Source organism: Aethalodelphis obliquidens, unplaced genomic scaffold, assembly GCF_003676395.1.
Source record: "Aethalodelphis obliquidens isolate GAN/ISIS:26980383/991018 unplaced genomic scaffold, ASM367639v1 scaffold13, whole genome shotgun sequence".
Lineage (NCBI taxonomy): Eukaryota > Metazoa > Chordata > Mammalia > Artiodactyla > Delphinidae > Aethalodelphis > Aethalodelphis obliquidens.
In genome coordinates this window covers 12610048-12627065 of record NW_020837957.1, presented here as the reverse complement: position 1 = coordinate 12627065, position 17018 = coordinate 12610048, and the positions used below count along the sequence as shown (strand labels likewise).

The 17018-nt window shown below is 37.1% G+C and overlaps 1 protein-coding gene across 3 annotated transcripts in view; it reads right to left on the bottom strand.

The window, feature by feature from the left end:
* Window positions 1-17018, bottom strand: part of ACADM (acyl-CoA dehydrogenase medium chain) — a 48922-nt gene that overhangs the window by 2812 nt on the left and 29092 nt on the right. For all 3 annotated transcript variants that reach the window (XM_027114095.1, XM_027114096.1, XM_027114097.1), the window contains 2 exons: window positions 16374-16514; window positions 15721-15816 (listed from right to left, as the gene is read on the bottom strand). In XM_027114095.1, the coding sequence (XP_026969896.1) occupies window positions 15721-15816; window positions 16374-16514 (237 nt within the window). The remainder of the gene's footprint in view (window positions 1-15720; window positions 15817-16373; window positions 16515-17018) is intronic.

Below are 17018 nucleotides of genomic sequence, written 5' to 3'. Positions count from 1 at the left end.
TTCAGAGTATCTCCTGGGACTTTTTAAAGAAAATTGCCATAGATAGTGAAAAATAATGTGGCACTGTATCAGGTGCTGATGGGAAAGTGACAAAGACAAATAAAAGATGTTTCTTATCCTCTACAGGTTCATAATTAAATAGGAGACTTAGACAAATACTTTCAAGAGGAGACAGTAAGTTTTCTATGAGTTATATGGCCAAGATATGTTATAAGATGGAAATATGTTCACCATACCTTGATATGTGAAAATTTCAAATATGTAGTATGCTTACAGCTTTGGAAAAATATATTCATGACCCCAAAAGAGCAGAACACACATTCTGTTAAAGAGCACATGGAACATTCTGCAGGATAGATAACATGTTAGGCCACAAAAAAAAGTCTCAATAAATGTAACAGGGTTGAAATCATGTCAAACATCTTTTTTGACCACAACGGTAGAGACTATAAATCAACTACAAAAACAAAAAAATCCTGCAAAAAACACAAACATGTGGAATCTAAACAGCGTGCTACTAAAAAACCCAATGGTTCACTGAAGAAATCAAAGAGGAAATTTAAAAATACCTGGAGACTAATGAAAATGGAAGCACAATGTTCTAAAATCTATGGGACATAACAAAGGCAGTTCTAAGAAGTTTATAGCAATACAGGCCTTCCTCAAGAAACAAGAAAAATCTCAAACAGACAATTAACCTTACACATAAACTTAAAAAGAAAAATAAGTCCAAAGTTAATAGAACAAAGGAAATAATACAGCTCAGAGTGGAAATAAATGAAATCAAGACAAAAAAATACAAAAGAGATCAATGAAACTAAGAGCTGATTCTTTGAAAAGATTTTAAAAAATTGATAAATCTTTAGCCAGACTCATAAAAAAAAGACAGGACCCAAACAAATAAAATCAGAAACAAAAGAGGACAAGATGCAACCAATATCACAGACACACAAAATATCATGAGAGATTACTACAAAAATTACATGCCAACAAATTAGACAACCTAGAAGAAATGGGTAAATTCATTTAGACATATAACCTAAGAAGACTAAATAAGGAAGAAAAAGAAATTTGAACAGACCAATTACTAGTAGTGAAATTGAATCAGTAATGAAAAACTCCCAAGAAACGAAAGTCCAGGACCAGACAGCTTCACAGGTGAATTCTACCAGACATTTAACAAAGACTTAACACCTATCCTTCTCAAACTATTCCAAAAAATTGAGAAAGGAATGCTCCCAAACTCACTCTACAAAGACAGCATTACTCTGATACCAAAACCAAATCACTACCAAAAACAAAAAGTAAAAATACATAAAAATTACAGGCCAATATCCCAGATGAACATAGATGCTAAAATCCTCAACAAATAATAGCAAACCAAATTCATTAATTTCTTAAAAAGATCATATACCATGAGATCAAAAGGGATTTATCCCAGGGATGCAAGGATGGTTAAATAGCCGCAAGTCAGTCAACGTGATAAACCACATTAACGAAATGAAGGATAAAAACCATATAAACATTTCAATAGATGCAGAAAAAGCTTTTGACAAAATTCAACACCCATTTATGATAAAAACACTCAACTAAGTGTGTGCAGAGGGAACATACCTCAACATAATTAAGGACATAAATGACAAAAACCACAGCTAACATCATACTCAATGGCAAAAAGCTGAAAGTATTTCCTCAAAGATCAGGAACGAGCTAAGGATGCCCACTCCCACCACTTTTATTCAACATAGAATTGGGAGTCCTATCCACAACAATCAGACAAGAAAAAGAGGTAAAAAGCATCCACACTAGAAAGGAAGAAGTAAAACTGTCACTGTTTGCAGATGATGATATAGAAAACCCTATAGACTCCACAAAAAAGCTATCAGAATGCTGTAGCATTTTCATACACTAATAATGATCTGTCAGAGAAAAGAAAACGATCCCATTTACAACTGCATCAAAACACCTAGGAATAAAAGTAAAAAGACCTGTACTCTGAAAACTGTGAGACACTGATGAAAGAAACAAAAGATGATACAAATAGAGAGTCCATGCTAATGGATTGGAAGAATTAATATTGTTAAAATACCCATACTATCCAAAGCAATCTACAGATTCATAACAATATGAATATCAAAATACCAACAGAATTTTTCACAGAACTACAACAAATAATCCTATAATTTGTATGGAACCAAAAAGACGCTGAATAACCAAAGAAATCTTGAGAAAGAACAAAGCTGGAGGTATCATGCTTCCTGATTTCAAATTATACTACAAAGCTATAGGAATCAAAACAGTATGATACTGGCACAAAAATAGACATATAGATCAATGGAACAGAATAGAAAGCCCAGAAATAAATGCACACTTATACGATCAATTAATCTTCAACAAAGAAGGTAAGAATACACAATGGGGAAAAGACAGCCAGTTTAAAAAAAAGACAAAACACAAAACTGGACCATTTCTTTACACCATATACAAAAATAAACTCAAAATGGATTAAAGAATTAAAAGTAAGACCCAAAACCATAGAACTCCTAGAAGGAAACAGAGGCAGTATGCTTTTATACATTGGTCTTATCAATATTTTTTGGACCTGTCTCCTCAGGCAAGGGCAACAAAAGCAAAAATAAACAAATGGGAGTAGATAAAAGTAAAAACTAAAAAGCTTTTGCACAGTGAAGGAAATCATCAACAAAATGAAAAAGCAACCTACTGAATGGGAGAAGATATTTGTAAATGATATATTTGATAAGGGTTAATATCCAAATTACATTAAAAAATGCAACTTATCAAAAAAAGAAATCCAATAAAAAATGGGCAGAGGACTTGATTAGATATTTTTCCAAAAACACAAAGATGGCCAGTAGACACATGAAAAGACGCTCAAAGTCACTAATCATCAGGAAAATGCAAATCAAAACCACAATGAAATATTGCCTCACACCTGTCAGAAAGGCTGTTATCAAAAAGACAACCAATAACAAGTGTTGGCAACAACGTGCAGAAAATGAAACCCTCGTGTACTGCTGGTGGGAATGTAAATTGGTGCAGCCACTATGGAAAACAGTATATAGGTTCCTCAAAAAATTAAAAATAGTACTATCATATGATCCAGCAATTTCACCTCTGGGTTTACCTGAAGAAAAGAAAAACACTAATTCAAAAAGATATATGCACTCCCATGTTATATAAATAAATAAGTCATAGGGATGTTATATACAGCATAAGGAATATAGTCAATAATACTACAGTAATTTAGTATGTTGAAAGATGGTTACTAGACTTATAGTGGTGATCATTTTTTTTTTTTCTTTTGCGGTACGTGGGCCTCTCACTGTTGCGGCCTCTCCCGCAGCGGAGCACAGGCTCCGGTCATGCAGGCCCAGTGGCCATGGCTCACGGGCCCAGCCACTCCGTGGCATGTGGGATCCTCCCAGACCGGGACACGAACCCGTGTCCCCTGAATCGGCAGGCGGACTCTCAACCACTGCGGCACCAGGGAAGCCCAGATGATCATTTCTTAATGTGTTTGCCTGTCAATCACTATGTTGTACACCTGAAACCACTATATTATATGTCGACTATACATCAATTAAAAAAACACAGACACATGCACTATATATATATATATATATATATATATATATATATTTTTTTTTTTTTTTTTGGATAAAGGGAATATAGAGCAAAATGAAAAAAATCACAGTAATTTTCTCTGGACAATGGGATTATGAATAACTTTTTTTACTTAATTTTACTCATATTGTATCACATAACTTATTCTACAATGGACGTGGACTGGAACATATCCTTTAATATACATTCAAAGAAGTCATAAAGACATTCAGAAACAAGAATACTAAGATTATTAGAAAGGTGCTTTGTGTAGTATACAACACCAAAATGGGTTTTGAAGACCGATTGGTTATAACAAAGACCCCACACATTCTATGACTGTGTACAAACTAATAGGAACTAAAGGTCACAAAAAATAAAAGAAAAAACTGAGGTGTTCAATTTCATATATTTACTCTATTTAGTACTTTAGAACGTGACAAGTTGCTTGAGACTGGTGTGGTAATTAAGTCTTAGAGCAGGCATTATTAACCAATGTGAATAATTCCTATGTAGGATAAAGAAAGTAATATCTTCCCTTATTACTATCTGCCTGAATTGTGTCCATTCTTCTAAGTCAATGATTCTTTCAGTTTTTTGTTTTTGGTTTCATTTTTGAATAGGTAATACAACTACCAGTTCAAAGTTCAAATTTTCTTCCTACTTGTATCATCCCTGCCCTTCCCTACCCCATTTAATTCCCCCTCCTGGAGGTAATCAGGTTAACAGTTTGTTTTTCATTCTCTCAGAGATATTATATACCCACGTAAGCAAATACATCTATTGTCTATCCCTCATTTTTTCCCGCCCCCCCCATTGTCTCTCCCTTTTTTACACATATGGTAGCCTACCATGTTGATGGGTTTTCATTTTGCTTTTCTTACTTATCAATAAATCTAAGCACTGTATATATCAATACATAGAGAACTTCTTTATTCTTTTTTAGAACTGCAGGATATTCCACTGTATTGATGATCAAAATCTTGGCTGTTTCTAGTATTAGGCTGTTTCCACACAATGCTGAAATAAACAACCTATAAATATGTCATGCTGCACATAATGGGAATATATCTGAAAGATAAATATTATACGAAATATAGCTGAAGGATAACCATTGCAATGTGGGCCCAAAGGTAGGTACTTTAGATATATATTGCCAAAATGTGGTTCATAAAAGTTATACCAATTTATATTCCCATTGGCATTAGGCAGAATCACTTATTTCAATACAGCCTCAGCAACCTGGTATAACATGCCCATGCTTCTCTTGAAAGATTTTGATTTAAAAATCTAGGGTGGTACCCAGTTTACGTTTTTAATTAATACTCCCAAAGAGTCTCATTCACTTCCATTTCAGCCCATGCTTTGAGAAACTCTGTTGTAAATCCAGCTCAGATTCCCTGTAATGCATCTAGCCCAAGACAGTCTCTCTCCTTTTGGTTCTGTAACCCGGTCTGTAGCTCTCATTTTGGGACTTAATGTTATACTGCTCTATATTATTTCTTAATATTTCTTTTCTGATATGTATCTTATCTCCAAAGTCAAAGGCTCCTGAGGGCAGAGGCTATATCAAACTTCTTTTATATCTCTGGAAATAGCACATGTAGAGTGTGCAAAGAGGACAGACTCTTTAATAAGTGACTACTTGGGTTCACATCTTTTTTTCTTTTCTTAAACATCATTATTGGAATATAATTGCTTCACAATGGTGTGTTAGTTTCTGCTTTATAACAAAGTGAACCAGTTACACATATGTCCCCATATCTCCTCCCTCTTGCATCTCCCTCCCACCCCCCACCCCTCTAGGGGGTCAAAAAGCAACAAGCTGATCTCCCTGTGCTATGCGGCTGCTTCCCACTAGCTATTTTACATTTGGTAGTATATATTAGTGATGCCACTCTCTCACTTCCTCCCAGCTTACCCTTCCCCCTACCCTGTGTCCTCAAGTCCATTCTCTACACCTGCGTCTTTATTTCTGTCCTGCCCCTAGATTCTTCAGAACCATTATTTTTATATATTCCATATATATGTGTTAGCATACGGTATTTGTTTTTCTTTCTGACTTACTTCACTCTGTATGACAGACTCTAGGTCCATCCACCTCACTACGAATAACTCAAGTTCGTTTCTTCTTATGGATGAGTAATATTCCACTGTATATATGCGCCACATCTTCTTTATCCATTCATCTGTCAATGGACATTTAGGTTGCTTCCATGTCCTGCCTATTGTACATAAAGCTGCAATGAACATTGTGGTACATGACTCTTTTTGAATTATGGTTTTCTCAGTGTATATGCCCAGTAGTGACATTGCTGGGTTGTATGGTAGTTCTATTTTTACTTTTTTAAGGAACCTCCATACTGTTCTCCATAGTGGTTATATCAATTTACATTCCCACCAACAGTGCAAGAGGGTTTCCTTTTCGCCAAACCCTCTCCAGCATTTATTGTTTGTAGATTTTTTGATAAGGGCAATTCTGACTGGTGTGAGGTGACACCTCATTGTAGTTTTGATATGCAATTCTCTAATGATTAGTGATGTTGAGCAACCTTTCAGGTGCTTGTTGGCAAACTGTATATTTTCTTTGAAGAAATGTCTATTTAGGTCTTCTGCCCATTTATGGATTGTGTTGTTTGCTTTTTTGATATTGAGCTGAATGAGCTGCTTGTATATTTTGGAGATTAATCCTTCGTCAGTTGCTCCAATTGCAAATATTTTCTCCCATTCTGAGGGTTTTCTTTTCATCTTTTTTATGGTTTCCTTTGCTGTGCAAACACATTTAAGTTCCATTAGGTCCATTTGTTTATTTTTGTTTTTATTTCCATTTCTCTAGGAGGTGGGTCAAAAAGGATCTTGCTGTGATTTATGTCATAGAGTGTACTGCCTATGTTTTCCTCTAAGAGTTTTATAGTGTCTGGATTTACATTTAGGTCTTTAATACATTTTGAGTTTATTGTTGTGTATGGTGTTAGGCAGTGTTCTAATTTCATTCTTTTACATGTAGCTGTACAGTTCTCCCAGCACCATGTATTCAAGAGGCTGTCTTTTCTCCATTGTATATTCTTGCATCCTTTATCAAAGATAACGTGACCATATGTGTGTGGGTTTATCTCTGGGCATTCTATCCTGTTCCACTGATCTATATTTCCCTTTTTGTGCCAGTACCATAGTGTCTTGATTACTGTAGCTTTGTAGTAGACTCTGAAGTCAGTGAGCCTGATTCGTCCAACTTTGTTTGTCTTTCTCAAGATTGCTTTGGCTATTCAGGGTCTTTTGTGTCTCCATACGAATTTTAAGATGTTTTGTTCTAGTTCTGTAAAAAATTCCACTGGTAATTTGTTAGGGATTGCACTGAATTTGTAGATTCCTTTGGGTAGTAGAGTCATTTTCACAATGTTGATTCTTCCAAACCAATAACATGGTATATCTCTCAATCTGTTTGTATCATCTTTAATTTCTTTCATCAGTGTCTTATAGTTTTCTGCATACAGGTCTTTCGTCTCCTTAGGTAGGTTTATTCCTAGGTATTTTATTCCTTTTGTTGCAATGGTAAAGGGGAGAGTTTCCTTAATTTCTCTTTCAGATTTTACATCATTAGTGTATAGGAATACAAGAGATTTCTGTGTATTAATTTGTATCCTGCTACTTTACCAAATTCATTGATTAGCTCTAGTAGTTTTCTGGTAGCATCTTTAGGATTCTCTGTGTATAGTATCATGTCATCTGCAAACAGTGACAGCTTTACTTCTTCTTTTCTGATTTGTATTCCTTTTATTTCTTTTTCTTCTCTGATTGCTGTGGCTAAAACTTCCAAAACTATGTTGAATAAGAGTGCTGAGAGTGGGAAACCGTGTCTTGTTCCTGATCTTAGTGGAAATGCTTTCAGTTTTTTAACATTGAGAACGATGTTGGATATGGGTTTGTCATATATGGCCTTTATTATGTTGAGGTAAGTTCCCTCTATGCCTACTTTCTGGAGGGTTTTTAAGATAAATGGGTATTGAATTTTGTCGAAAGCTTTTTCTGCATCTGTTGAGATGATCATATGGTTTTTCTCCTTCAATTTGTTAATATGGTGTATCACATTGATTGATTTGCATATATTGAAGAATCCTTGCATTCCTGGGATAAACCCCACTTGATCATGGTGTATGATCCTTTTAATGTGTTGTTGGATTCTGTTTACTAGTATTTTGTTGAGGATTTTTGCATCTATGTTCATCAGTGATATTGGCCTGTAGTTTTCTTTCTTTGTGACATCTTTGTCTGGTTTTGGTATCAGGGTGATGGTGGTCTCGTAGAATGAGTTTCGGAGTGTTCCTCCCTCTGCTATATTTTGGAAGAGTTTGAGAAGGACAGGTGTTAGCTCTTCTCTAAATGTTTGACAGAATTTGCCTGTGAATCTGTCTGGTCCTGGGCTTTGGTTGTTGGAAGGTTTTTAATCACAATTTCAATTTTAGTGCTTGTGATTGGTCTGTTTATATTTTCTATTTCTTCCTGGTTTAGTCTCAGAAGGTTGTGCTTTTCTAAGAATTTGTCCATTTCTTCCAGGTTGTCCATTTTATTGTAATACAGCTGCTTGTAGTAATCTCTCATGATCCTTTGTATTTCTGCAGTGTCAGTAGTTACTTCTCCTTTTTCATTTCTTATTCTATTGATGACTCTTTCCCCTTTTTTTCTTGATGAGTCTGGCTAATGGCTTATCAATTTTGTTTATCTTCTCCAAGAACCAGCTTTTAGTTTTACTGATCTTTGCTACTATTTCCTTCATTTATTTTTCATTTATTTCTGAACTGATCTTTATGAGTTCTTTCCTTCTATTAACTTTGGGGTTTTTTTATTCTTCTCTAATTGCTTTAGGTGTAAGGTTAGGTTGTTTATTTGAGATGTTTCTTGAGGTAGGAGTGTATTGCTATAAACTTCCCTCTTAGAACTGCTTTTGCTGCATCCCATAGGTTTTGGGTAGTTGTGTTTTCATTGTCATTTGTCTCTAGGTATTTTTTGATTTCTTATCTGATTTCTTCAGTGATCTCTTGGTTATTAAGTAGTGTATTGTTTAGCCTCCATGTATTTGTATTTTTTACAGATTTTTTCCCATGATTCATATCTAATCTCATAGCATTGTGGCAGGAAAAGATACCTGATATGATTTCAATTTTCTTAAATTTACCAAGGCTTGATTTGTGACCCAAGATATGATCTATCCTGGAGAATGTTCCATGAGTACGTGAGAAGAAAGTATATTCTGTTGTTTTTGGATGGAATGTCTTATAAATATCAGTTAAGTCCATCTTTAAATGTATCATTTAAAGCTTGTGTTTTCTTATTTATTTTCATTTTGGATGATCTGTCCATTGGTTAAAGTGGCGTGTTCAATTCCCCTACTATTATTGTGTTACTGTCAATTTCCCCTTTTATGGTTGTTAGCATTTGTGTTATGTATTGAGATGTTTCTATGTTGGGTGCATAAATATTTACAATTGTTATATTTTATTCTTGGATTGGTCCCTTGATCATTATGTAGTGTCTTTGTCTCTTGTAGTAGTCTTTATTTTAAAGTCTATTTCGTCTGATATGAGAATTGCTACTGCAGCTTTCTTTTGATTTCCATTTGCATGGAATATCTTTTTCCATCCCCTCACTTTCAGTCCATATGTATCCCTAGGTCTGAAGTGGGTCTCTTGTATACAGCATATTTTAATGGGTCTTGTTTTTGTATCCATTCAGCCAGTCTATGTCTTTTGCTTGGAGCATTTAATCCATTTACATTTAAGGTAATTATCGATATGTTCCTATTACCATTTTCTTAATTGTTTTGGGTTTGTTAGTGTAGCTCTTTTCCTTCTCTTGTGTCTCCTGCCTAGAGAAGTTCCTTTAGCATTTGTTGTAAAGCTGGTTTGGTGGTGCTGAATTCTCTTAGCTCTTGCTTGTCTATAAAGGTTTTAATTTCTCTGTCGAATCTGAATGAGATCCTTCCTGGGTAGAGTAATCTTGGTTTTAGGTTTTTGCCTTTCATCACTTTAAATATGTCCTGCCACTCCCTTCTGGCTTGCAGAGTTTCTGCTGAAAGATCAGCTGTTAACCTTATGAGGATTCCCTTGTATTTTATTTGTTGCTTTTCCCTTGCAGCTTTTAATATTTTTTCTTTGTATTTGATTTTTTTTTTTCCCGGTACACGGGCCTCTCACTGCTGTGGCCTCTCCTGTTGCGGAGCACAGGCTCCGGACGCGCAGGCTCAGCGGTCATGGCTCACGGGCCCAGCCGCTCCGCGGCATGTGGGATCTTCCTGGACTGGGGCACGAACCCGTGATCCCTGCATTGGCAGGCGGACTCCCAACCACTGAGCCACCAGGGAAGCCGTTTGTATTTGATTTTTGATAGTTTGATTAATATGTGTCTTGGTGTGTTTCTTCTTGGATTTTCCTGTATGGGACTCTCTGTGCTTTCTGGGCTTAACTATTTCCTTTCCCATATTAGGGAAGTTTTCAACTATAATCTCTTCAAATATTTTCCCAGTCCCGTTCTTTTTCTCTTCTTCTTCTGGGACCCCTATAATTCAAATGTTGGTGCATTTAATGTTGTCCCAGAGGTCTCTAAGACTATCCTAAATTCTTTTCATTCTTTTCTCTTTATTCTGCTCTGCAGTAGGTATTTCCACTATTCTATCTTTCAGGTCACTTATCCGTTCTTCTGCCTCAGTTATTCTGCTCTTGATTCCTTCTAGAGAAATTTTAATTTCATTTATTGTGTTGTTCATCACTGTTTGTTTGCTCTTTAGTTCTTCTAGGTCCTTGTTAAACATTTCTTGTTTTCTCTCCATTCTATTTCCAAGATTTTGGATCATCTTTACTATTATTACTCTGAATTCTTTTTCAGGTAGACTGCCTATTTCCTCATTTGTTTGGTCTGGTGGGTTTTTGCCTTGCTCTTTCATCTGCTGTGTGTTTCTCTGTCTTCTCATTTTGCTTAACTTACTGTGTTTGGGGTCTCCTTTTCATAGGCTGTAGGTTTGTAGTTCCTGTTGTTTGTGGTGTCTGCCCCCAGTGGCTAAGTCTGGTTCAGTGGGTTGTGTAGGCTTCCTTGTGGAGGGGACTGGTGCCTGTGTTCTGGAGGATGAGGCTGGATCTTGTCTTTCTGGTAGGCAGGACTGCATCCGGTGTGTGTTTTGGGGTGTCTGTGACTTTATTATGATTTTAGGCAGCATCTCTGCTAATGGGTGGAGTTGTGTTCCTGTTCGCTAGTTGTTTGGCATAGGGTGTCCAGCACTGCAGCTTGCTGGTTGTTAAGTGGAGCTGGGCCTTAGCGTTGAGATGGAGATCTCTGGGAGAGCTTTTGCCATTTAATATTACGTGGAGCCGAGAGACCTCTGGTGGACCAATGTCCTGAACTCGGCTCTCCCACCTCAGAGGCACAGGCGTGACACCCGGCCAGAGCACCAAGACCCTGTCAGCCACACGGCTCAGAAGAAAAGGAAGAAAAAAAGAAAGAAAGAAAGAAAGAAAAAATAAAATAAAATAAAGATATTAAAATAAAAAATTAAAATTATTAAAAATTAAAAAGTGATAAGAAACAAAGAAAGAAGAGAGCAACCAAACCAAAAAACAAATCCACTAATGATAACAGGCACTAAAAACTATACTAAAAAAAAAATAAAAATAAATAAACCAGACGGACAGAACCCTAGGATAAATGGTAAAAGCAAAGCTATACAGACAAAAGCACACAAAGAAGCATACACATGCACACTCACAAAAAGTGAAAAAGTAAAAAAATATATATTGTTGCTCCCAAAGTCTACCTCCTCAATTTTGGGATTATTCGTTGTCTGTTCAGGTATTCCACAGATGCAGGGTACATCAAGTTGATTGTGGAGATTTAATCCACTGCTCCAGAGGCTACTGGGAGAGATTTCCCTTTCTCTTCTTTGTTCACACAGCTCCTGGGGTTCAGCTTTGGATTTGGCCCCGCCTCCACATGTAGGTCACCTGAGAGCGTCTGTTCTTTGCTCAGACAGGAGGGGGTTAAAGTAGCAGCTGATTAGGGGGCTCTGGCTCACTCAGGCCGGGGGGAGGGAGGGGTACGGAATGAGGGGCGAGCCTGCATTGGCAGAGGCCGGCATGACATTACAACAGCGTGAGGTGTGTCATGTGTTCTCCCAGGGAAGGTGTCCCTGGATCACGGGACCCTGGCAGTGGTGGGCTGCACAGGCTCCCGGGAGGGGAGGTGTGGATAGTGACCTGTGCTTGCACACAGGCTTCTTGGTGGCTGCAGCAGCAGCCTTAGCGTCTCATGCCCGTCTTGGTGTCCACGCTAATAGCCACGGCTCATGCCCATCTCTATAGCTCGTTTAGGCGGTGCTCTGAATCTCCTCTCCTCACACACCCCGGAATAATGGTCTCTTGCCTCTTAGGCAGGTCCAGACTTTTTCCTGGACTCCCTCTCAGCTAGCTGTGGCGCACTAGCCCCCTTCAGGCTGTGTTCACTCAGCCGACCCCAGTCCTCTCCCTGGGATCCGACCGAAGCCCGAGCCTCAGCTCTCAGCCTCCGCCCACGCCAGCAGGTGAGCAAACAAGCCTCTCAGGCTGGTGGGTGCTGGTCAGCACTGATGCTCTGTGCGGGAATCTCTCCGCTTTGTCCTCTGCACCCCTGTTGCTGCACTCTCCTCCATGGCTCCGAAGCTTCCCCCGCCTGCCATGCCCTGTCTCCACCAGTGAAGGGGCTTCCTAGTGTATGGAAACCTTTCCTCCTTCACAGCTCCCTCCCAGAGGTGCAGGTCCCATCCCTATTCTTTTGTCTCTGTTTTTTCTTTTTTCTTTTGCCCCACCCAGGTACGTGGGGAGTTTCTTGCCTTTTGGAAAGTCTGAGGTCTTCTGCAAGCATTCAGGAGGTGTTCTGTAGGAGTTGTTCCACAAGTAGATGTATTTCTGATGTATTTGTGGGGAGGAAGGCAATCTCCACGTCTCACTCCTCCACCATCTTGAAGTTCCTCCCCGGGTTCAAATCTTGATTTCATCATTAACTGATGTTCTTACATACAATAAGTAAGACTACCAGTACTTACTCTATAGTATTGTGTGGATTAATTAATACATGTAGAGCACTTAGGATAGTGCCTAGAACAAAGAAAGCAGCTACTTATTAATATTTTAATATAGTAGTAGTTCAATTACTACTATTTGTTGAGAAGTTCACACTACAAAATATATCATAAGTGCTAGAAATCTAAAGTTTTCCAACACAGAAATTTACTACTTTTATGGATATTACATTCTAGTGAGGCAGTAAAGAAAGACAATAAACAAACACATACATGGTATAATGTTGGGCAGTGCTAAGACGAAGAAAAAAAGTGGGAATACTATATAGAATGTTGGAGGTGTTTTTTTACACAGGGTAGTCAAGGGTACATTCTTTAGTGAAATGAATGAGCAAGTGGATATCTAGCGGGAAGAGTAAAGTTAAAAACAACAACAAAAGGTCACTGTGGATGACAGATGACCATTTTAAGGACTCTGGATTTTAATCTGAGTGTGATGAGAAGATATGAAAGAATTCTGAGCATAAAATGATTAAGTAACAGGGAGATATAAGTATATTTCTTTCTAAGTATATCTTATTTCAGTCTTAAGTCCCAAATAACATTTTCCCTCATCCATTTTCCCCTCAAGAAAAGTTACTGCTAACTAGCAATAATAATCAATACAAATGGGAGTTATTCTCAACAGATTTTTTTCATATCATACCAAACCACTCCAACTTCACCTGGATGGAGGGTTTTGACTAGACAAAGGAGTAGGCAGTTATTGCCATTAAGAGATTCTACCATCTCGTAATTTGTTATCAATGTTCCTAGTTCTACTCATTGGTTAAAAAAAGTACCATTCTCTGTTTTTGGCAGCTTTCTTTAGCCACATCAAGTTAAGCACTGTGAGGATAAGTAGTGACATAGTGTTCTCTTAAAGAGAGAAGTGATATTAACAACAATAATAAACATGGTAGTGAATAGGAGAGCTGTGATTAGAGTACTACACTCTATAATGTCTCTTAAAACAAAACAAAAAAAATCTATTCTTTCTTTTTGGAAATAACAGACCAAAGCTATATATAAATCAGCCCTTTAGTGTTACCTTTGTTTAGCCTAGGAAAGTAGTAAGCAAAAACAAAGATTTTTCTACACTTAACAGTAAGAGCCATGAGGAAAAAATATCAACTTCAGAGTCTATAAGAAGTGGAACATAAAAGATTCCATATTGAGTTGAAAATAGCCAGAAGAGTTATCATCAGATACTTGGTGGGGAGGACCTGGAAATTATGTTATCTGTTTACAATTAAACTAAACTAATATTTAGTAATAAATATACATTCCACTAATCTGTATACATATAGTTCTGGCAACATAAATGAGCTAACGTAGAGTCTCTTTTTGGTGACAAACACAAAGAAATACTTGATTTAAAAACAGCTCTTAGAATGCTGGAACCTCTGGACTACCTGATAAAAGTACAAAAACCAATTCCCCTGGATGCTTCCACAATGCATTGAAGGAAAATAATACCTGCTGCAGATAAACTTACAAGCAAAAATTAAGAGAGGAAATAACTGGTCATGACAGAGAGAACACATGCAACAGACCAAAAAATAATCACCCTAATAACTTGAGATAACAGAAAAATATCAGAAAGTGACTATAACTTAAGTATTATATAATTAAGGAGATAAAAGGAGAATAAGAAGCTATGTTAAAAAAACAGGCTACCATAAAAGAAAGGGTGGAGATGAAAAAGAACCAAACATAAATTCTAGAAATGAAAAAAGTCATTAAATGGATTAAGTAGCAGATTAGACACAGGGTAAGAAAAACTGAAAAGCAAATCTGAGAAAATTATCTAGAATACAGCAAAGATAAATTACGAAATTGAGGTTAAGAGATACAGAGCAGTACTAATCCAAGTTTGATCTGTGGATCACTGCCAGTCCGCAAATTGTTACTGGACTAGTTCATGATACAGAAAGTGAGAGTAAGCATTTGCAACAATTTGATATTATTGTGACATTCTTATATTTTACAAGAATAATGGTTCACAATTGATTGGAAATTAAAAACAATCTTTCACCACAGATAGTTTGAGAACCACTGACACACAGAGGTAGAAATAGGGAGTGTTCACTGTACAATCTATAGTTAACAGGAGTTATAGGAGAGAATATAGACAATGGGGGAGCATCAACATTTGAAAAGATAAGATTAAAAATTTCCTGTGAATTACCTGACGGTCCAGTGGTTAGGACTCTGAGCTTTCACTGCCCCAAGGGCCCGGGTTCAATCCCTGGTTGGGGAACTAAGATCCTACAGGCCGTGTGGTGCAGCCAAAAAATAATAATAATAAAAAAATAATAAATAGTACTAAAATTATTTGATACTCAAGAAGACATGAGAAGTAACATGAATTAAGAGCATGAATGGAATCCTGGACCTATGACTTCTAAATTGTGTGTCCTTGGACAAGTTATTCTCTCTGAGTTGCTGTTTCCTGATCTTTAATAGAAATTATAGTCCTACCAAAACAAGAGTGTAATGGGGGAAATGCATAATATATTTTAAATGTGTAGCACAGTGTCAGGTACACCACAGGCACTCAAATATTAGCTGTTCTTTTTCTTCTTAATTAACAGAATCCCCAAAGTGGACAATAGTTAGTAGCAGAGTCTAAAGAAAATCTATTCTTAAAATCCACCCTGGGGATTTCCCTGGTGGCACAGTGGTTAACACTCCACGCTCCCAATACAGGGGGCCTGGGTTGGATCCCTGGTCTGGGAACTAGATCCCACATGCATGCCGCAACTAAGAGTTCGCATGCCACAACTAAGGAGCCCACCTGCCACAACTAAGGAGCCCACCTGCCAGAATGAAGACCCGGCGCAACCAAATAAATAAATAAATATTTTAAATAAATAAATTAAAACCCACCCACGTTATCTTCTTGCTACCAAAGCAGAAATAAATTATTTTGTACTTAAAAGATAATTTTCAAATATTTAGATGAAAATGAAAGTCTTTACATATGAACAAAGCAAGTACAGTATTAAAATTACCTCTACAAGCAGCTTTCCAAAAGTTTTCCTCTCCAGGGCATACTTAGTAGCTTCATCCAAAGCTCTTTGTGCTAGTCCCACAGCACCAGCTGCTACCTAGTATTTTAACATTTTACAAGGCAAAAGTTCATGTTGTCTTTAAAACACACATATAATGTCTATTTGCCTAAAATCTAAGTTAAGGATTATACAAAGAGAAGCTGACCTATACCTTAAGGCAATAAAGGGTGGGGGAGATAACAAGCATTTAAATTTATATTATTTATGAATTAAAGGTTAATGGAAGGCATTTGTAAGGCACAGGATCATAGCCTAGAGATAAGTCATTCTTTCTGTTTAACAAGGGAAAGCTTCTCGGGGGAAATACTCCAAATGAGTGAGGGAAGAGGAATGAGTACACATCAGCAGGAATGATTAGTGTGAAATGCTTCTTTGTAAATCGAACGGCTATAGTAATTCTGTGTTTACTAAAATAACTTCTGTAACAGCAAGAGTGTTGAATTCTAAAACAAACAAAAAACAATATCCCTCCATCCTTATAAAAGAAGCAGATATTAAAAAATAAATACAGACCAAGAATACAGTGTTAAAATAAAACTACTCAGTGTAATAAATGAAAAATCCTATAAAGGTTATTAAGTCATATTACTTACTAGAGGTCTGGTTTTATCAAAAGCTCCCATTGCAATTTTGAAACCAGCTCCTTCACCAATTAAAACATTTTCCTTAGGTACTCTCACATCTTCAAAGACAATTCCTCTTGTATCTGAACATCGCTGGCCCATATTTAATTCCTAATAAGGAAAACAATATATATTAAGGAACGTTTTTTGAGCTAGCATGTATTCTTGCTTTAACCACTGTTTTATGACTTTTCTGCAATTGTCTTAAACAGAGGTGGACAAACTATGGCCTGCAATGCCTGTTTTGTAAAGATAGCTTTATTGGACTACAGTTGTTACTGAGTCCAAGCTCACTCTGCTCGCCGCACGACAGGCCAATGAATCAGAGACGAGGTGTTGGTAGGAATGTAAATTGGTGCAGCCACTATAGAAAACAGTACGGAGGTTCCTCAAAAAACAAAAAATAGGGTTACCATATGATCCGGCAATTCCACTCCTGGGCATATACCCAGACAAAACTATAATTCGAAAAGATACATGCACCCCTATGTTAAGAGCAGCACTATTCACAATAGCCAAGACATGGAAACAACCTAAATGTCCATTGACAGATGAATGGATAAAGGTGTGTGTGTGTGTGTGTGTGTGTGTGTGTGTGTGTGTGTGTGTGTGTGT